This window comes from Muscardinus avellanarius (assembly GCF_963383645.1).
Source record: "Muscardinus avellanarius genome assembly, chromosome: 12".
Lineage (NCBI taxonomy): Eukaryota > Metazoa > Chordata > Mammalia > Rodentia > Gliridae > Muscardinus > Muscardinus avellanarius.
Window position 1 is genome coordinate 80834787 of NC_137798.1, and position 21481 is coordinate 80856267.

Sequence of the window (21481 nt, forward strand, 5' to 3'; positions counted from 1 at the left end):
TGTGTGTGTGTGTGTGTGTGTGTGTGTGCATGCGCGCCCTCTGCAGCTTCCAATGGGAGCCAGTAGAGATTCTTATAGATAGCTTCTGGCCTAGAAGTAGGAAGAGGCGGTAAAAGAGGCGAGATGAGCAGAGGGGCTGGCAAAGCAGGGACGTGCCGGGAGGGCGGGACAGCGGCCTGCTGGCCTGGGGCTCCCATTCCCTCTCCCGGTGCCCCTGGAGAAGAGGCTTGAATTTAAGACACATCCCCAGGGAGACAACTTGGACCTTGATGTGCTGTGGACATTCGGACCCCGCCCCCTTCACTAGGCTCAGCCAGCGCCTGCACCTGTAAATCAGCTTTTGAAGCAGCTCCTCCTTACCCTTTTGTCTACACTGCATCTGGTCTTTAAAATGCCTGGTTGTGTTAGCCCCTGCATTGAACCCTTTGTGAGCGGGAGGGCCACCCACCTCTCAGATGCGTGCCCACTGCTGCCTTGGCTTTGTGGAGGAAGCATGGCCGTGTCTCTGTAGGGAGAACAGGCTGTGTTGGACCTGTTGAAAGACATCATTTTGTCTCTGCACAGTTTTGGGTTTTCTGGGTGCAGAATGCGGCCAAGCTCGTGCCTGGACTGGGTTTCCCTGGCTCTTACAGCAGCTCGCAGTGCTCCTGGGAGCCCCCCAGTGTCCCCAGGAGAGGAGGCGAAGGCCCACGCTCCCCTCTTGGGCTCTGGGAACCCGAGGAGCCTTTGAGAGGCTCCTTCTTCTAATGTTGGAGCTGCCAGCCCGACCTGTGTCCTCATACCCTGCTCTGACTGGAGCCAGCAGCCTCTCTGCTCCCTTTACTACCCAAAAAACGGCAACAGGAGGCTTCCTCCTCACCAGTATGCTCTGAATTTGAGGGTGACAGAATGGGGCCCTGCAGGCGTGGGGATGAAGTGCCCTGGGGGGCCCATGCTGTCTGCCCCCATGGCAGAGGTCAGGATGGGAGAGGGAACCACCACTCTAGGTCTCTGTTGCAATGCATCTCAGTCTCTCAGGGGCTATCCAGTGCTGGGGGGGGGCAGGGGACACTTTCCAGTGGCCCCCAGTAAAATGGAAGTGGTGCAGGGGCATCCACCCATGGCAGGGAAGGAGGTGGCCAGGCATGCAAATGATGGGCAGCAGCACTGGATGCCTGGACAGGTGAGCAGCTGAGGAGGGTGTGTGTGTGTGTGTGTGTGTGTGTGTGTGTGTGTGTGTGTGTGCGCGTGCAGGACCTGCCTGCGAGCCCCAGCGACGGTGCTTCCTGGCCACAGAGACCTGCGCCCTGGCCTCTGCCCAGGTCTCAGCAGTGCCCTAGACAGGTGTGCTGAGCTGAGGACGCCTGTTCAGGATTCTGCCAGAGGAGGAAGGGACAATCACGGGAACGCTCACCTCCCCCGCCCAAATCCAGAAGGGGGAGATGACACAAAAGCTCCCGAGCGTGGCGGGAGCGCGTGTCCCTGCGGAGCCTTGGCCAGATCCTGGGATCTGAAGCTCCGCGGGGACCGGCCCCCCTAGGAGGAGCGGGCCTCATTCAGGAGCCTGGGTCCCTGCCAGGCAGAGGCTCTTGGCAGCCGCCCTGGCGTCTGCTTTTGTTTGGGTGTTCCTCCGGGCTCTGTGTATAGGGGCTGCCCCGGGGACCAGCTCGGGCTCCCGCCTCCCGCTCTTCTCTCAGTCCCTGACTTTTCCCCAGGGCTGCCCTCTGCTTTCAGGGACTCCAGTCCATGGATGCTGGGGGTCCCTAAGTGTTAGAGGAGCTGAGTGTGAAGGATACACCTGAACCTCAGTCTTCACTCATCTACCCAGCAGCTCAATATTAAAGATAAAGTCATCTGAGTGCTTCATGATTAGGGGTCCAGCAGTGACCCAGGAAGAGAGCTGTCACGGGCCCTGAACTTATCAGAGTCCTCACCTTGTTGGGGACTGGTTCTGGGTCCTGTGTGGCTTTGTGCTGCCCCCTGCACTGCCCGGCACATCTGGAGCAGGCTGTGGAGTGCAGGTGACATCCAGAGGTCTGTCTTTAAGCAAATCCAGTATGCAAAAATCTGTATTTTCAGAGAAAAAAGTAATCTTTGTCTTTTTTTTTTCTTTTTGTACTGGGGATTGAACCCAGGGGTGTTTTTTTTGTTTGTTTGTTTGTTTGTTTGTTTTTAACCTTTGAGCTACATCCCTAGTTCTGTATCTTTTAGTTTGAAATGAGGTGTCGCTAAGTTGCTGAGGCTGGCCTTGAACTAGTGATTCTCCTGCCTGTCTCCCAAGAGCTGGGATTACAGGTGTGTACCACCAAGCCTGGCTTTTTGTCTTTTTTTTTTTTTTTAATTTTGTGTGTGTGTGTGTGTGTATGTGTGGCACTGGGCCTCGCTAAGTTGTCCAGGCTGGCCTCCAACCGCAATCCTCCTGTGTCAGCCTCCCAAGTACAGGGATTGCAAACATGTGCCATGCAAACATGCAAACATGGCTTTCTGTCTTTATCTACAAACTTGAGTACGAAATGTGAACTGGAGTTGTAGGAGCTGGCCTGTACTCTGTTTCCGGTTCTCAGGTTCTTGCTGAGTAATTTCTCACCCATGTGCCTGTTTCTTTGTGTATACAGCAGAGACACTGCTATTTACTCCATCACCTGGTAAAGGCGAGGATCAGATGGGACTAGTCCTCTGGGCAGAATCACCGTGGCATTATTTTGACATGTCAGCTCCTTGGGAACATTCAAGAGTGAGTGTGTGTGTGTGTGTGTGTGTATGTGTGTGTGCGCGCACACTTGAGACTTAATGCAGAGGTGCTCTGTGCCTGAGCTTCATACCCCTAGCTCTGTTTTTGTTCTTGTAGTGATGGAGGGCCTTGCACATGCTGGGCAAGTGCTCTACCACTGAGCTACACCCCCAGCCCTTTATTTTTTATTTTGAAACAGGGTCTTCCTAAGTTACTGTGTGCTGGCCTTGAACCTTGATCCTCCTGTCTCAGCTTCCCAAGTACTAGGATTACAGCTGTGGGCCCTGTCTTCAAATAGTGTTTGGTTCCAAGGTGGCCCATTCAGGCTGAGCTTTGCAGCAGCCTGTCCATCATACCCAGTGACCACACTGGTGTCCAGCTGCCCTGATTTTCTACCTGGATCCGCCGCTGAGAACCTTAGAGGGTAGCACTGCCTTGGGCTGACCCCCATCTGTGATCTAGAATCAGGCGGGGGGAGGGGCTCCTGATACTTGGGTTGCTTCGCAGCCTGGCTGTGGCGTGGACATCCCAGACGCCTTCAGTCCTGAAAGCCTGTCTGCTACTTTTCGTAGGGTGCTCGCACGACTTCAGTAAATTTCGGCAGCTCTGCAGTCAGCCGGTCCCTGCAAACTTCACCTTCTCCTCTCCTGACTTCGCCGTCCTCCCTCCAGCTCTGGCCGCCAGCCTCCCATGGCTCCTTCCCTCCCCCCCGCTCAGCCCCTGCCTGCCTGCCTTCGTTCCCCAAGTGTTTTCTAAAAGATATTTGATTTCAGGGAGAGCTGGGCTGACGTCCATGCAATATGCTCCGGCTCTCTCTTTGTGCTTGTTGGGAAGGCGGAGGGCTCCTCCGGGGATTCTGGGTAATTGGGTTAGTGGCCAGCTCATGTCAGGAAATTAAAAGGAGGCCCTGATCAGGTTCCTGCTGCATGGGCTTTAATGGCTTTGTATTTATAGAGTATTCTGCCTCAAGCCCATGCCAGAAATACCACTTTTCTGGCCCTGTGAATGAAGAAAGAGAATGAGAGATGACTAGCCTTTAAAAATTCTTTTTCTTTAATGTTTTGAAACACACCAAGTCTCCAGAACTTTAGACAGTAGTACTGAACCACAGCCAGAGAATTCTGATACAGTTTGTATCCCCGGGAATAACGTCCCATCCTGCACACGAGCGCCCCCCGGCCCCAGCCCCTCCATAGTATTCAGCAGGTCACAGGTTTGTGTGTCTGGCAGCCTCGGGCCGCGGCAGAGCCTCTGGTGGAGGAGGATTGACGCAGCGAAGACACGGGAGCCGCTTCTGTGCCGAATCCGTGTTTGTGCTCAGGCAGGGCGTTTGGTGTTGGACAACGGGCTCACTGGTTGTTGAGACCTGGTAAAACCAGCTTCACACTTACAGCTCCTTGGGTGAGGTGCTCAACCCCGCTTGCCTTCTTCCTCCTCTGCGGAAGGGGAAGAACAGTGGCTGTTTCCGTCTTATTCCCCATCTTCAGAAGTCCTAGGGTTGTGCCGTGGAGCCTGATGTTGATGTTTTGAGATAGAGGTTCTTTATCCTGTTATAACATGGACTTTATTTTAGCTTTAATTGACAGCTGTGTGTCAGTTGTAGTTGTGGGGTACAGTGTAGCATGCTGGTCTTACTATCAAATCCACAAACCTACCAGTTGGTGGGTCTGTGTCTCCTGCCTTCATTCCTCTTGGAGATTCTGCTCCTCGCAAAAACCAGTCTCCCTCCTGTGCCCTGAAGGGCCTACTGCATCCCTCCTTCCTTCCCTCCCTCCCTCCCTTTTCTTCTTTCTCTTTCTTCCTTCCTTCCCTTCTGTCTTACTCTTTCTCTTTTTCTTTCTCTCTTTTGTCATACTAGAGATTGAACCTAGCAGTGTTTTACTTTTAAGCTATACCCAGCTCTTTTTCTATTTTTATTTTGAATAGCTCTTGCTAAGTTGCTGAGACTGGCCTCGAACCTGTGATCCTCCTATCTCAGCCTCCAAGTACTGGTATTATAGGCATGTGCCTCTGCGCCTGGTGGCCCTCTTCTCTATGAAGAACCTCACTCCTGTGGTATCTTCTTTTCTAGCTCCCTATTGGATCATTTTCATCAAAATACCAACATGGAAGTTAAATGAAAAACCCTTCATTCAGATACGTCTATCCCACCCCACTTCTTTTCTCAACAAAACTTCCCGGAGGAGTCCCAGCACTGCCATCCTCAGCCTCTGGCTTCTGCTTGTGGATCCCAGTTCTTTCCATCTCACAGCCAGGAGAAAGAGCCTCTGCCAGGTCATTTGAAGGGCATATGGTCCATCATTCACAGCCCATTGGTGGACCCTTGTCACATGGCCACACCTCTTCGAAGGAGTCCGGGAATTAGAGTCTTAGTTGCAACTCCACATGCCCACTAAAACTCCATAGGTGTGGAAGAAGGGAATAACATCCTTTAGAGGACAGGCATTGCTGTTGTCCAAAATAAATGTCCAACATGCAAAATACTGATTCTTCCACCCATGAAGGACAGAGGAAAGCATCTGACTTTTTACATTCCCTTTAGGCCTTTCCCCATTTTGATTCCCTTTTCTGTACCTTTAAAGTCACCACACTCCTGGATTTTATGGTTTTTTTTTTTTCTTTAACAGTTTTATCTACTTGTATCTCTGACAATACTGTGTTTTTATTTATTTTTTTGTGGTACTGAGGATGGAACCCAGGGGCATTATACCTCCAAGCTACACTCCCCAGCCCTATTTTTTTAATTCTTTTATTTTTGAAACAGCATCTCACTGAGTTGCAGAGGGCCTCACTAAGTAGCTGGGGCTGTCCAAGAACTGTGTTCCTCCGGTCTCCGCCCCCAAATGCTGAGATTACAACGTGCACTGCCATGCCCGGCTCTGTTGTTTTTAGTTTGAAATGAAGTTTACTTCATATTCTTCTGTGTCTTGATTGTGTGTGTGTGTGTGTGGGGGGGGGGTTACTGGGAAGGAACCCAGGGGTTTTCTACCTCCAGGCTATCATCTCAGACCTGTTTTATTCTTATTTGGAAATAGGGTCTTGCTAAGTTGTAGAGGGCCTCACTGAGTTGCTGAGGCTGGCCACAAACCTGCGATCCTCCTGTCTCAGCCTCCCAATTTCTGGGATTACAGGTGTGCCCCACCAGGCCCAGCGATTGTCTGTATTTCTTAGAGGAGTGCCCATTGTTGCATAGAGCTGTGATTCGTTTATTTTCATCTGTCTCCCAGAAGGCAGTAAAGATTGCAGGCTGTAGGTCCTCCCCAAGTCCTCCATCTGCTGTTGAAGATATGTCCCTAGCAAGCAGGGCTGTGTTCAGGGCTTCTTGGGGCCCACAGCCATGGCTTGCTAACTCGCTGTGTGGTATCATGAGCTTAGTAGAGTTTATTTGTCATTTCTGCTGGTGGTGGGCGTTTGGCTCGTGGTTTTGTGACTGCGGACACTGCTCTGCAAGTGTCCTGGTTGCACATGGCGAGGGCTCAGGGTCTGGAAGTAGGAGATCCAGGAACACGAGTCCCCAGTGCCTGAGGAGAGGCTGCGCTGTCCCCCATACGACTTACGTCTCCTGACATACACGTGCAACCTGTCCCCCAGGTTCTGGTTGCTCCGTAGTCTCTCTAACACTTTGTCGTTTTTGCTAGTGTAGATAAAGTGGCGTCTTCTGGTCGCTTTAATACATATTTTCTTGTCCACTAGATAAGCATATTTCATATGTTAACCAGCCCCTTGGGATTCCTTTACTGTGATGGGGTACTTATCTGAACGTTTTCTCTACATTTTTACTTCGGTGTTTCTACTAGTTGTAGGAATCCCCCCACCCCGCCCATGGTGTTGGGATTAACTCATCAGGGCCTCATGCTGGAGAGCGCTCTACCCCTGAGTACACCTCCAGCTCTTTTTATTGTACTTTGAGATAGGATCCTGCTAAGTTGCCCAGGCGGGATCAGCAGGCAACAGTGCCATGATCTATAGAGTGTTGGGCACAGGTTAGGAGACAAGGGCCTGGCCAGGTGACGGGTACTTACCCTGCTTTGTCTGCCGCGCTGAGCCCAGGTGGTTTTCCCAGAGCTGGGTGGAACGTAGTCCCTTGGTCACGCTGAGCTTCCCATTCTGGACCTCGGGGCGGATGCCAGGCCAGGAGTAAAGCTCTCAGGAGGAGAGGAAGGGACACGGAGGGCGGGCTGGGCGGATCCTGCTTAGCCCCGTTGGGGGCGCAGTCTCTTTCTTTCTTTCTTTCTTTCTTTCTTTCTTTCTTTCTTTCTTTCTTTCTTTCTTTCTTTCTTTTGTGGTACTGGGGTTTCTGGAAGCCCTTCTACCTCCGGGCTACACTCCCAGAACTATTTTATACTTTTTATTTGGAAAAAGGGTCTCTTAAGCCAGCAAGGCTAGCTCCAAACCAGCTTGATCCTCCTGTCTCCACCTCCCAAGTGCGGCAATTACAAGCATGCGCCACCATGCCCGTTGGGGGCGCAGTTTCTAACATGTCTTGGTAGTGGGATGCAGGGATGACACAGCTTGTGGAAATGCTCTAGGGGACGTGCCAGGTCCACCGGACAGCTCCGAGTGAGAGTAGCTGCTTCAACAGGCAGAATGCTGGGGCGGCGTGTGCCCACCACGGCGCCCACAGAGCAGTTCGGGAGCCCCGAATGTCATGTGTCTCATTACCCACTGGCCCCTTACTTTGGTGGGGAGTCTGCTGTGAGAGGTGTCACCAGGGTAAGAGTCAGCCCCCAAGCCCCTGGGAGAGACACTGGTCAGATAAAAGTATTGTGTGAAGGCCAGGCTGGGCACAGGTGGACCACAGGAGGCACTTTGTGACAGTGCCATTCCTGGACATCGCCCCGGACTCGCTGGCTCGGAACCTCGGGGAGCTAGGTAGGTCCCGAGTCCGTGCTATCCCAAGGCTTCCCAGGGCATTCTGGGGATGGCGCGGGGTTAGAAGCTACATCAGAGGTTCACATCCTCCCTCGGGCATTTGCTAGCACTTTGCACCCTGGGCAAGTCACATGACCCTCAGTTTTTTTCCTGGAACTAATGAAAATCCTGTATTCTCAGTATTATTGTGCAGCTCACATGAGAGATGGCTGTGAACTAGCTTTGTACGCGGAAGCACTGCACACCCGTGAGGCCGTTGACTGTCGTGGTGGGGGGAGAAAGGTCTGGACACTCAGCAAGGTCAGCAGGGGCCCCGCCGCCCTTAGCCTGGGACAGTCGCCCTGGATGAAGGACATGGCCTTTTCTCGCCCTTTCCAACCGCCCTGTGGGAAGAGACATGAAGGGAGGGGTGCACGGGGCGAGCTCGGGGCCAGGCGCAGGGCTCCGCTTGGGGCAGCTGTAGCCAGCTATTTTTAGTGCCTAGGTATAAAAGAAAAATCTTAAACTGGCCTGCGCTACGGCTGTGACTGCACATTTGGCTATTTTTACTTCCGAAAGCCTGGGCTCTGGTCCAGCTTAGTTAGGGAAAGCGTGAAGAAAGGAGGGAGCTGGAGGGAAGCAGGAATTATTTTACTTCCATTAAGAAAAAGCCCACGGCCTGATCTGATAAGGTCAGCAGGTGCACCTGATCCCTGGTGCTCTGAGGAGCTGCTGTGGACTGGGTCCAGCAGACGGCAAGGCCTGGAGAAGCCCTGAGCTACTCCCCAGAGCACCCCGAAGCATCCTGGCTCTTTCCTGTGCCCTGAGCTGGGATGCCATGGCACAGGCACCAGGGCCCAGCCTAGGGATGAGGCTGGTGGGGGGCAGGTCCAGCTGCAGCCGAGGGCAGAACCTCTGTGCTCCAGCGGGTCAGAGGCAGCAACCCGGCTCCTGTGGCGTGTGCAGCAGAGCGCCTGTGTTGGGCTGTGTGCCCCGCCCATGGCGGCTAACCTCGCAGAACCTTTGTTTCTTGAGGGTTCTGGTTTACTGCATCTGACCAGTGGTAGTTATAGCTGTGGGCACGTGTGTTTCTCTCTTGCCATGTGGATAGCAGTTGATGTGGACTCTTTCAGCAGGTAGATGAAAGTACCAAGAATTTTGCAAGTTTCACACATCTTACATTGTTTAAATCACTGGAGAAAGGTGAAGTATTTTAAAAATTTATAACAGCTTTATTGAGATACAGTTCACCAATTGAATATGTAAAAAAATTTTTTTAACCCTTTTTATTTTTATTTTGGAAGAGGGTCTTACTAAGTGGCTGAGGCCGGCTTGGAACCTGCGATCCTCCTGTCTCCACCTCCCAAGCTGGGACTACGGGTATGTGTCACCATGCCTGGTGAATGTGTAAAATCTGATGGGCTTTGGTATACTGTTCCTTTTTAAATTATGGCAAGATATATATCAAGTACAATTTGCTGTTTATATATTTTAATATTAAGTTTACACTTCAGTGGCACTAAGCGCACTCACAGTGTTTTACAGACCCCCAAAACTTTTACAATTTTTTTTTTTTTTGGTGGTACTGGGGGTGGAGCCCAGGAGCTTTCTACTTCCAGGCTATACTCCCAGACCTTTTTTTAAATATATATTTTATTTGGAGACAGGGTCTCACTCAGTTGCTGAGAGCCTCACTCAGTAGCTGAGGCTGGCTTCGAACCTCTGCAATCCTCCTGTCTCAGCCTCCCAAGCACGGGGATTACAAGTGTGCGCCACCACACCCAGCCTTTTATTCTTTATTTTGAAACAGGGTCTCACTGAGTTGCAAAGGGCCTCGCGAAGTAGTAGCCGAGGCTGTCGGTGAATCGCAGTTTTCCTGTCCTAGCTTCCCAAATGCTGGGATTACAAGTGTGTGCCACCACGCCCAGCTGTTCAATAGCATTTTAATTGTGCTTCCTGAATCTACTTTTTAGATAATTTGCTAATACAAGGACAAAGAAAAAAACAATAAGGCAACTCTCACTTCAAATTCAAGACTCCTAGCTGGGTGTGGTGGTGCACACCTGTAATCCCAGTATTTGGGAGGCTGAGACAGGAGGGTTGCAGGTTCAGGGCCGATCTCAGCAATTTAGTGAGGCCCTCAGTAACTTAGCAAGACCCTGTTTAAAACATAAAATAGAACTGGGGTAGCTCTAAGGTAGAATGCTCCCGAGGGAGCCCAAGAATGTTCAGACCCTAAAGGAGCAGCTTGTGGAAGGGGGCGCCCTCTCTTGGAAGGGATGGAGGTCAGGACTTGCTGAGCGCGTGGAATTCAGCTCCACACAAGGTGAAACTGTCAGAGCAATGGGCGGCCTCCAGAGGGTGGATTTCTGAGGCTGCAGGATAAAGGCAGGCTGGGAAAGGAGCAGGCCCTGAAATTCACAGAGTGCCCGGCTGCCCTGTCGCGGCTGCTTCACCATCTACTGTGAAGTCCCTCAGTTGTCACCAAAGCCACGGGCCGAGCACAGTTTACCACCTCGCCTCCTCCCCACATCTGAGGCCACAAGGGCCGAGCTGGCTCGTCCAAGGCGCCATCGGCCAAGCTGACCTTGGACTTGCTCGTGGGCTTCCTGAGCAGGAGGGATCGTGGGCTCGTGCCTAGGCTGGGATCCCAAGGCAGTCGGGGAGGGGCAAGAAGAGCAGGCACGATTCACACCGGGGGTTGTGCACCATCAAAGCCAACAGTCAGTCAGTCTCTCTCTCTCTCTCTCTCTCTCTCTCTCTCTCTCTCTCTCTCACTCTCTCTCTCTCTACCTCTCTCTCTCTTTAAAGAAAATAAGCTGGTAATTGATACATGAATTGATTGGAGCCATTGACCACTAGGCTGTAAAGATCTGGAGGAGAAGCTTAGAGGAGAGTGTGTCTTTGCTGTGCCTGGGAGGTCGCATTTTGCCAGGGCTAGGAGCTTGGATGCTGGCTCTTTTATTGGGCAAATTGTGGAATCTTCTGGAGTCTGTTCTTCTTACTTATAAAATGAGAATAGCACAAAGCACCTGCTTTGTATCTTGTGGGTTGAATAGGGTCATAGTTACGGAGTAGCCTCCATGAATAGGCTGCTGTCGTTATCACTGTTACCGTGACTTACGCAGTGCTGGGGATGGTATAAGAATAGGAATAACTCTCACTGCCTCAGTGCCCGTCGAGTGGCAGCCCCTGTGGGCAGGGAGCCCTGTGGGCTCCTGAAGAAGTACCAGCCTGGTGTGGGGCAGGGAGGAAGGAGGCGCAGTCAGCGGTTCTGAACACCCACCCAATATCAGGCCCTGTTCGGAGAACATTCTGGAAGGAGATGCTGGCAGCGGTGGCAACTGCTCATGTCCTTGCCTTGCCAAAGGATGGGAGCTGCTTTTCATTGTGTGTGTGTGTGTGTGTGTGTGTGTGTGTGTGTGTGTGTGTGTGTCTGGCACTAGGGATTGAACTCAGGGGGATTCTACCTCTGAGCCACACCCTTAGCCCTATTTTATATTTTAAATCTTGAAACAGGGTCTCACTAGGTTGCATCTCAGCCTCCCAAGTACCAAGACAGCAGGTGTGCCTCGCCACGCCCAGATCCCTTTTTGTTTATTTATTTATTTATTTATTTATTTGAGCAGTTCTCTCTGGCTGGTGGCTGGCTGGGGAGAGGCAGGCTGGAGGGTGAGGAGTCAGGCCTGCTCGTAGGAGAGAAGACCAGAAAAGGAGGGAGAGAGTGCCCGTCAGGCCCTGGCAGGTGCCCAGTGCCGGGTCCTCACCGTCCTTTATGAGTGAAGTTTGGATTTCCGCTCTGAGCCTTGTCAGCCTCTCAAGGGGAGCGGAGCTTAGTTAGGGTGGGGGCTGAGATCTCTCTGGGGGTCTGCTGTGTCCATGTGCCAAAGGACAGGGTCAGGACTCTCCTAACCTGAGACCACTTCCTTTCTGTGTCTGTGTGTCCGTCCGCCTTCGTTGAAGGGGCTGGCGAAGGTGAGGGGAGTACGGTGAGCCTCAGTCCTGCGGCACCAGGTTAGGTCTGCGCTGGGCAGATTCAGTGGCCCCGATGGTCCAGGTGCTGACGGAAGTTGAGTCTACAGTTTCTGCTGCTACAATGCCCAGAGCAGTGCTCCTCAGTCTCTACGGGGCTTGGGGACACCGGCCAATTCCTTAAAATGCTTATTAGGCTCCTCTGCAGGGTTCTGCACTTATGACAAACCCTGACAGTGCTGACGCTGCTGGCCCCGGCTGCACTTTGAGAAGGCAGCAGACTGTCCCTGCCGCACCCTACCCATGCGTGCGTGCGTGCGTGCCTAACACCATGACTGCAGTTCTGCCCCAAGGCTTTCTTTGACTTCCAACCAGCTCAGACTGGATCGGACAGAGGGGAAGTGATTGGACCATGGCCTGACCTGCGCTGACTCCCAGGGCCCTTAGGATGGAGCCCCGGCTCCCTATGCAGGAACACATTCGTTATTGGCTCCTTTCCTCTTTCCAAACCGCCTGTGTGCACATCCCATCTCAGATTTTGCTCCTAGAGAAACCAGCTTCAGATATGCTCACTTACAACCATTTCTGACCCACTGAGCAGAAGGGGTTTATTGGAGACCTGTCAGGAGGTTCAAAGATCACGCTGAGAAGAAGCCAGGCATGGTGGCGCAGGTCTGTAATCCTAGTATCTGGGAGGCTGAGACCGGAGGATTGCAAATTTGAGGATAGCCTCAGCAACTTAGAGCCTCAGCAACTTAGTGAGACTCTGTTTCAAAACGAAAAATAAAAAGGGCTGAGACTATAACTCGAAGGTAGAATGCCCCCAGGTCCAAGCCTCAGTGCCACGGAGAGAGAAAGAGAGAGAGAGAGAGACAGAAAGGGAAGAAAAGGGAAGGGGAGAAGAACCAGGAGTGCCTAGGAGCAGGGAGTGCAGTGACCAGGGTGGTGGCTGAGCTGCCCACACCCTACTGAAGAGCCCCCCCCCCCCCGCACTGGTCATGTCTCCTTCTCCCTCGGTCTCACCACGTCCTGAGTCTGCTCTTGAACCTGCCATCCTCCTGTCTCAGCGTCCCAAGTCCTGGGATTACAAACATGTACCATGCCTGGCTTAAGGGAGTTAACCTTGAAGTAGAAATCAGGTGCAGCTGACTACACTTCCCTTCCCCGAACCAAACCAAACTTGACACTGTAGCCACGCGCTGCACCAGTGCAAGATACCGGGCTGTAGGGTACGAAGGGTGTCGCTGATAACGCTGGTCCCAGAGGCGGTTCCTTCAGGTCATGGGGGACGAGGTATGCTCTGTGCCCTGGGGTGGGGTGGAGGTGGACTGGAGCCTTAACTGGGAACTGAGATGGCTGGTGTGTCCCCCATCCCAGGGGTCTCTCAGGCCTTTAAAAGAATACCTCTGCTTATGCCACAGAGGTATTTTGCTTCCAATTCCTCTCCCTACCATGGGAAAGTCCTCTTGTCCCGGGGACTTAATGTTGTGGCCTAGATCCTGGCAGAGAAAGAGCCAGAATATCACCCCCGTGCGCGAGACTTAAGTCGGCGCTCCGCGGGTTACAGCTGTTCGGCTGCCGCTCTCCCCTCCTGGAGAGAGGCCTGGCTGGCCCTCCTCAGGCTGGGTGAAGGGGCGCTCACAGCTTCGCTCTGGGTCCTGCTGCTTCCCCAGACTGCTGGAAGTTCTGAGTTCATTGGAAGAGGAGCACTGTTCTTTGAAAGTGTTCTTTGAGTACTGTTCGTTGGAAGAGGGACTGTTTTCCCCAGAGGGAAAAGAACATCTGGGCCCGTTACTTGGCAGCAGCCGCACCTTCTCCTGGTGCAGATGCTGGTCTCTGCGTTCCATTTTTTATGTTTTTGTTTTTGCTTTTGCCGAGCTACACCCCCAGCCCTATTTTTTATTCTTTATTTTGAAACAGGGTCTCACTGAGTTGCAAAGGGCTTCACTAAGTAGCTGAGGCTGTACGTGATCCGCGATCCTCCCCTCTCAGCCTCCCGAATGCTGGGATGACAAGCTTGCGCCACCACGCCCGGCTCATACTTTTTATGTTTTAGTCAGGCCCATTTCACAGTCCAGAAGAGAGCTGTTCACCTCAGCTCATTATCAAGGAATCACAAGGGAGAGCCTGCCGGAAGGCAGAGGTGGAAGGTACCTCAGGCCTCCTGGTGGCCCTCGGGCCGCGCTGCCTGCCCTGCCTCAGTCCTGTATTGAAACTCACTGTGGCGGCTCATACTCAGAGCCCATGTGCTGGGTTTCACATGATTGGGGCCATTCTGAGCTTGTGTGCCCTTGGATGAGGTAGCCATCCAAAGCCCTGTGTCCTTCATCTCAAGTGCAGGGGCTGTTGGTACCAGGTATCCCGACAGCAGGAGCCCTGGCAGTGTGGCCACATGGGCGGTACAGGGAAGGCTAGTTAGACCCTCACTCCTAGAAATAGATGTCAGCAGAGTAGGCCCAGCGGCTTTTGTATCTGCCACCACTATATTCTAGGTGATGATTTTCCAGAGGTGGCCAGGTCCGCTTATGTCCTCAGCCAGGGGGGACTCTGCAAAGACAGATTCTAGAGCTCCATTGTGGGATTGCAGAGAGTGGGATCCAGAATCGACGATGGTAATGCGTCCCCACTCAGCTGCTTATTCTGGGAGAAGCCTGGAGATCCCCGCTGGGCTCTTTGGCAGTGTCTGCCATGCACGGGGCTCCTTCCCCATCTTGGCAAGTGAGCGCTCCCTAGCTGCGGCACAGATGGATCTTCTTCCTCCGATGCTGGGTGGAGGACTTTGCTGCATTTTCCCTTTTCATTTTCCATTTTGGAGACATAGACTGAAGAGGTAGCTTGGGATGGGTTTTAGGAGGAATCCAGAGAGGCAGGACCAGACTCTGGCCAGTTCGTGGGAGCCCTACTGTTACACAGCTGTCCAGCTGTCCAGTCTGAGGCTGGCCGCCTGCTGAGCCTAGCCGGTGGGAATTCCAGAGCCGGTGCTGTCCCCGGCCGGCCGTGCTGCAGCTCCTGACCCGCGCTCTCTCTTCCTCCCACAGGTGTGCGCCTCGACCGCGTGCGGGGAGGCCGCCAGAAGTACAAGCGGCGGCTGGACGCGGAGAGCAGCCCATACTTGAGCCTACAGATCTCTCCACCCGCTAAGAAGCCACGTGCGTACCCGACTAGGCTGCCCACGCCCCCTCCAGCATCTGCACCTGGAACACTGGGCGTCCTTGGGGACGCCTCCCTACCACTGGATCTTGGGGAGGGGCCTCTGTCACTGGATCCACAGCACAGGGCTTTCATATGGGATGGCACAGATCGAGGCTCCAGATGAGGCCAGGTCCTAAGAAGCCATGGGTCCAAGCACCTAGAACCTGCCCCCCCCCCAGCTCCCCAGTTACTCCATAGGCTCCCCTCGGGACAATTCATCAGAATTTCCTCGAAAGATATTTCTCTACAGCCCCAGTCACTGCCGGCAGCAACATTGCTGGCATCAGAATGGGTAAAGAGATCACAACCCCAGTCTAGGGCCCCTAGAAAACAGTTTTTCTTGCCATCCATCAAGGCCCCATCCACCTGTTCCCAGGCCCTCACCTCTCCCTCTTTGGTCCTTGCAGTGACAAAGATTGTCTCATATTTGCTGGTGGCTGAGCCGGACAAGCTGTACGCCATGCCTCCCCCTGGCATGCCCGAGGGCGACATCAAGGCCCTGACCACTCTCTGTGACCTGGCAGACCGGGAGCTGGTGGTCATTATTGGCTGGGCCAAGCACATCCCAGGTGAGTCGGGGGCATCGGGGTTGGGAGAGGGGTGTGGCCTGCTCTTGGGCATCCATGGCACCCAGAGGTTGCGGGAGGGCTTGGCTCCCAGGAAGCCTGTACTTCCCTGAGGTTCTTTTCTCTCCTGTGGGGCTAGAGGGTTCGGTAGTGTTCATGGACTGTTAGGGACTCTTCAGAGCCTCTTATCTGGTGCAGTGGGCACGCAGTCTGAGGCAGGAGGATGGCAGGTGTGTGAGGCCAGGCTGGGCAACTTAGTGAGATCCTGTCTCGAAATTAAAAATAAAAAGGACTGGAGATTTAGCTAATCAGTATTGGAAAGAAGGAAGGAAGGGAGGGAAGGAGGGAGGGAGGGAGGAAGGACCACTCATTCTTCTGGAAGGGGCTATGATTGGACCTATAATTGGTAATATTCAAAGAACAAGTTCCTTGGACCCTTAAAGGACAAAGACCAGGGTTTTCTTATAGACCTTCCTGGAATTATGCTGAAACACAACTCACAAGAGGGGCTGATTGTCTTTCTTTACCTTAGAGACCGGCAGAGAGCAGCAGTTAATTTCTTGAGCTGGGAATCAGAGCAGGATTCGAATTCTAGTCTGTAACTTCTGTGCAGCCGGGCAGCTCACCCCGGGACACTGGAGCTCAGACGCGAGGGTGGAGCGTGCTCCAGCGTGGGGCGCGGCGCGGTGCCTGGCCCTCGTGGGCGTCAGCCGCTGCTCCCTCAGCTCTCACAGGGTCGCCTTCTTACTTGGACGCCATGGTTTTAAGGGCTTTGCTGGTGCTGGAAGCAGGTGGAGTGTTTCAGGCTGTGTGGACTTCTCTTCACTCGGTGCATATCCACACCCTCTTTCAGCCTCTCTTGTCTAGTCTAATAGGGTGAGCTGATTTTTGGCAGTTTTCTTTTTGTACACAGCGATGCTCGCATCACTGTACATGCCACACACACTGGAAACCTTTCTCTGGTGCTCTCTATCCTTAACTCTTTTTTTTTTTTTTTGGTGTGTGTGTGTGTGGTACTGGGGTGGAACCCAGGGGCTTTTCTACCTCCGAGCTATACTCCCAGACCTATTTTATACTTTATTTGGAAACAGGGTCTCACTAAGTCCCTGAGAGCCTCACTAAGTAGCTGAGGCTGGCTTCGAACCTGTGTGATCCTCCTGTCTCAGCCTCCGAAGCGCTGGGATTACAAGTGTGCGCCACCACGCCCGGCTTATCCTCCACTCTTTTGCCTCCTCAACTTGGCCCGGAGTGTGGTGGAGACGTCCTGGTGCCCTCTGCCACTGGTCCCCACACATGGACTCTAGTTCTAGCTAAGTGACACGGGACAGTTCATCTTGCTGTCTGCAGAGCGTCCCTTGCTTGTCACAGCCCTGAGAGGTGAAGACAGGTGCATGATGGTATAGCAAGGGTGTCCTAGACTTTTTTAATGCCAAGGCCCGCAGCTGATGGGAATGGAGTCCAAAGTCCCATGGGAAGCTGGGCATGGTGGTGCACACTTGTATCCCAGCATTTGGGAGGCTGAGACAGAGGATCAGGGTTTGAGGACAGCCTCAGCTACTACTTAGTGAGGTCTTTTGCAACTCAGTGAGACCCAGTTTCAAAATAAAGAACTGAAGCCAGGCATGGTGGCACATGCTTGTAATCCCCGCGCTTGGGAGGCGGAGACAGGAGGATCACGCAGGTTCGTAGTCAGCCTCGCTGGCTTAAGAGACCCTGTTTCCAAATAAATAAAAAAATATAAAATAGGTCTGGGAGTGTAGCCCAGAGGTAGAAGGGCTTTCAGGAATCCCAGTACCACCAAAAAATTTATATTAAATTAAATTTAAAAATAAAGAATTAAAAAAATAGGTCTAGGGGTATAGCTCAGATGTAGAATGCCCATGGCTCCACCCCCAGTACTTCAAAAGTCCCATGTGAGCCCCTGTAAGCGCAACTCACAGGAAGGAGTGCTTTTAGATGGGGGCTTGAGGAGAGACTGAGTGGCCCAGAGGTGCTACTGGCTGGTACCCCACAGGCAGGCAGCCTCGGGGATTCCCTGGTGGCCGCTGGGGATTCCCACGCAGGGGTGTGTTTGCAGGACCCGGCTGGTGTGTCCTTGCTAAGGAGCTCAGGCTCTTGGGGATTACACACTCAGTAGTTTTTGAATCTGCACAGTGCTGGCTCAGCACAGATGTGAGGTCGGCCACTGCTTAAGACACCTCAGCCTGGATTGCTCCACTAACCTAGGGCCAAATTGGGCACAGCTACCCTGCCCCACCCTCACTCCTATCCTGGTCAAATGGATACCGCATCCTACCGATGGCTCAGGAGTGGCGCTTGGCGGTGCCCTGGGTCACTCTTTCTCCCTCCCATCACCACACCCCAGAGAAGTGGAGTAGGACCAGGAGACTCCTTTTTTCTCCCATCCCTGTCCAAATAAGAGGGAGACGCAGAGGAGAGAGGTCTTTAGAGTCAGGCAACCTGAGCTCTCATCCCAGCTCTGGCCTTACCGGCCTTGTGCGAGACACTTAGTTTCTCTTTGCTTCAGTGCCCTTGCCTGTGAAGCGGGACTCCTCGTGGATTCCCTGGTGGAGTCCCTGTCATGGGCTTGCTGGGAGGACGTAGCTCACTCAGTGGGCACATGAGAAACTGCGGGCACCGATTGTCGTGCCTTCATCCGAAGGTGAATTCCTTGGGATTAAAAAATAAAACAAATGTAGGGAGGAATTCATTTGTCTGTCTCAAATACTAATTTTTCACTGGGCCTGGTGGCACACACTCATAATCCCAGCATTTGGGAGGCTGAGACAGAAGGATCGCAGTTCATGGAAAGCGTCAGCTATTTAGTGAGGTCCTTTGTAACTTGGTGAGACCCCGTTTCAAAATAAAGAATAAAAAATAGGACTGGGAATGTAGCTAGACCGCAAAAACAAACAAACAAAACTTCTAGTTTGCATAAACTTGCACACTGAATTATTTGGGCCTGATCTTCCAATGTTTAAGGTAAAATTAATTAAGTCTCCTGCCACTGTATGTAAGCCCCCCCCCCTTTTTTTTTGCGGGTCTGGGGATGAAACCCAGGGTCATTCACCCTCTGAGCTACGCCCCCTGCCGTATTTTTTTATTCTTTATTTTGAAACAGGGCCTCACTAAGTAGCTGAGGCTGTCCGCGAACCGCAATCCTCCGGTCTCAGGCTCCTGAATGCTGGGATTACAAGCGTGCACCTTCATGCCCGGCTTGTAAACCCCTTCTTAAGGGCAGTGACACATTAGATGCCCAGTATTCTTAAACGAATTGACTTAATCCCATCTCTTAGGTGGCAAACTCATTTTAAGAGAGGCTCACTAGCTGAAGGGGGTGTGTGGCCAGGCGTGGTGGTGCACGCTGGTAATCCCAGTACTCAGGAGGCTGAGACAGGAGGATTGCAGGTTCACAGCCAGCCTCAGCTTAGTGAGGTCATCTGCAACTTAGTGAGACCCTGTTTCAAAATAAAATAATAAAATAGGGCTGGAAGTGTACCTTGGAAGTAGAATGCCCCTGGCTTCTATCCCCAGTACCCTCCCCCTTTACACACACACAAATAAAAAAGGTAGAGAAACTGGAGCCCATCTCGAGACCCATGTTAGTTTCTGGCCATTCTGGTTCTAGGATAGACAGAAGGACTGGTCCCTTCAGACTGCTCAGGACAGGGTCTCTGAGGAGGCTGCTGTCCTTAGACACAGGGCCAGGTCTCATGCGTCAGTCTTTCAGCCTCTGGTCCACAGTCCAGCAGGCAAAGGGTGCTGCCTTCTTAGCCTTCGTGTACTGAAGGTACTGAAGTCCTCTTGCTAGGGTTTCATCCCTCTTCGTGTTTTATGCTCTGGTGCCTCCTTCTATCACTACTCTCAGGCTTTGGGGCCATTATTTAGTTAAAACCAGCATTTCTTGAACACATGCAGGACAGTGCCATGACAGTTGCCTGGATTACTAAGGCGTCTGCTATGTGCTGAATGGGTGGGTAGTGTATACAGTGTGGATACGCTGGACAGAAGGATGATGATTCATGTCCTGAGTAGAATGGAGCAGGAAGGCCTGAGATTTCATCACACTTCTCAGAACATTGTTCCATTTAAACTTAGGAATTGTTTATTTCTGGAATTTTCCACCTAATACTTTCTGACTGCAGTTGACCTTGGATAACTAAAACTTTAGAAAGTAAAACCTCAGAGAGGGGAGGGTTCGCGGTAGATTAATTTCTGCCCCAAGGATCCCACTGAAACGAGGATGAATTCCATAGGAAACGTGGGACTGATTGTGATTTGCTCAGAATAGCAGCCATTGTTTGGGTCATCTGAGGTTGCCTTATTCCCAACGCAGGTTTTTACCCTGAGTTGAATTTGTCACGTATTGGGCTGCCCAGAGGGCAAGCCTGTCTTTAGAGTGTCTGCTTCTTATTCCCTGTTCACAAAAGATGAGAGCAGGAGCCAGTGCCTTTAACAGACCATGGGTAGCACTTAATGAACTACAGCCTCTATACTTTATTAGCCGGCTGTCCACTCTCCGCAGGCAGCCCGGAGTCCACCCCAGGGGTGCCTTCCTGGGGACTCTGCAGGGGCATGTGCAGGGGCCCCCCGGGGACCTCCTCACGATGGTCCCTGGCGGCCTGCTCCCAGGTAGCTGCCGTCTGGCTGGATGAAGGATGAGCTGCCGAGTGACAGCAGCTGTGTCTGAAGTGGCCCCAGATCCTATAATTACATCTCCCTTTATTACCTCTCTAATGGCCCTCCAGGTCGGCAGAGACGATCATAAATTAACAGATTATGAACTCCACTTGCCACAAATTATGTGCGCTCTCTCTCTTTTTTTTAAATTCTAGGAGCTCATGGTGCCATATCACTGGGGGATGGGCAGAACCTGAATGTTATTAGATCCCAGGGTGCAGATGAAGCAGTTTTTCTGGGGTAGCAGAGCTCTTGGCGGGAGGCCTGGGACCCCCAGGTCTCCACAGTAGCTTCCTGCTAGCCAGGGGCCCCGACCATACCCAGCCTCTCCTAGCCCTGCTCTTCGGGATTTTCTGACCCGGAATCCTTGATTACTCCATGGTCTGACTCATCCAGAGGAGGGCGCGGGGGTAGTGGGGGTACCTCGGTTCCTTTGGGGGCCACTGTCTTATACCACTTATTTTAGTGAATTAAAGTAGTAGCATTCACCAGGTAAGCAGAGGTTTGGATGTCTTCTCTGATTCACACAGACAGACAGTAATGCGCCATTCCTTTAACTAAAGGCTGCATCTAAATAATAATACATGTATCACTTAGTTATATTTAGGTTGCTTTCTGCTTTGTGTCAGTACTGGGAATTGAACCCAGGGCCTTACACATGCTAGGCAAATCCTCTACCACTGAGCCACATCCCCAGTTCCTTTTATACTTATCTTTGTGTGTTTATAACTACTTATATTTCTAGGAGACATTGCTAGCCGTGGAACCGCTAAATTGAAGAGAACATGCCCACTATTTAACTTTTCATTGCATTATATTTATGATTTAATTTTATTTTTGAACACCTCACACATGAACAGAATTCAGAAGCCAAAGGTAGATAAAAATGCATACACAGATATCTTGCCTCCCTCCCTTGTCTTCTCCCAGGGGTGACCATGTTTGTTTCCCTTTTTTTCCTTGTAGTATTTTCTGTTTTTTTTTTTCAAATATTAGGGGGAAAAATGACTTATTTCAATGATTAGGAGCGAGCAAACATCTCTTCCCTTCCTTACAGAAAACAGCAGTCCGTGTACACTGGTCAGCACTTTGGGGTGTCCACTTGGACTTTCAGAATTCCTTTGTGGATACTTGGGGGAGGGGAGAAATCAGGGGCTGCGTCCACTGCTCAGACCAGCCTGGCGGAGGACTGGGACAGGCCTGGCTATGCCCTCCCACGGTGGCACAGACCCATGTGAGGGGCACAGGCCCTTGTGAGGGGCAGGCCGCAGGCTACTTCTGACCTATGTAAACGTAGCCAGGGATAGCTGAATCTGAACTTGAGGCCAAGGCTCTAAGCAAGTGCTTTGGTTCCATTTTCTTGTCCGCAGGCCTATGGTATTTATCCATTCCCACCTCTGCTGTAATGCTTGTTGAGCCTCTCTCTGTCCCAGGCCAGGCAGCGGGTAGGGTGGGAAGGTGAACAGCCCAGACCCTGCGCTCCCTGGGACTCGGAGCTACAGCCAGGCAG

General features: G+C 52.2%; 1 protein-coding gene across 2 annotated transcripts in view; it reads left to right on the plus strand.

Moving 5' to 3' along the window:
* Nucleotides 1–21481, plus strand: part of ESRRB (estrogen related receptor beta) — a gene marked incomplete at both ends in the record, with an annotated part of 109608 nt that overhangs the window by 81597 nt on the left and 6530 nt on the right. For both annotated transcript variants that reach the window (XM_080706889.1, XM_080706888.1), the window contains 2 exons: nt 14572–14682; nt 15133–15294. In XM_080706889.1, coding sequence (XP_080563015.1) covers nt 14572–14682; nt 15133–15294 — 273 coding nt within the window. The remainder of the gene's footprint in view (nt 1–14571; nt 14683–15132; nt 15295–21481) is intronic.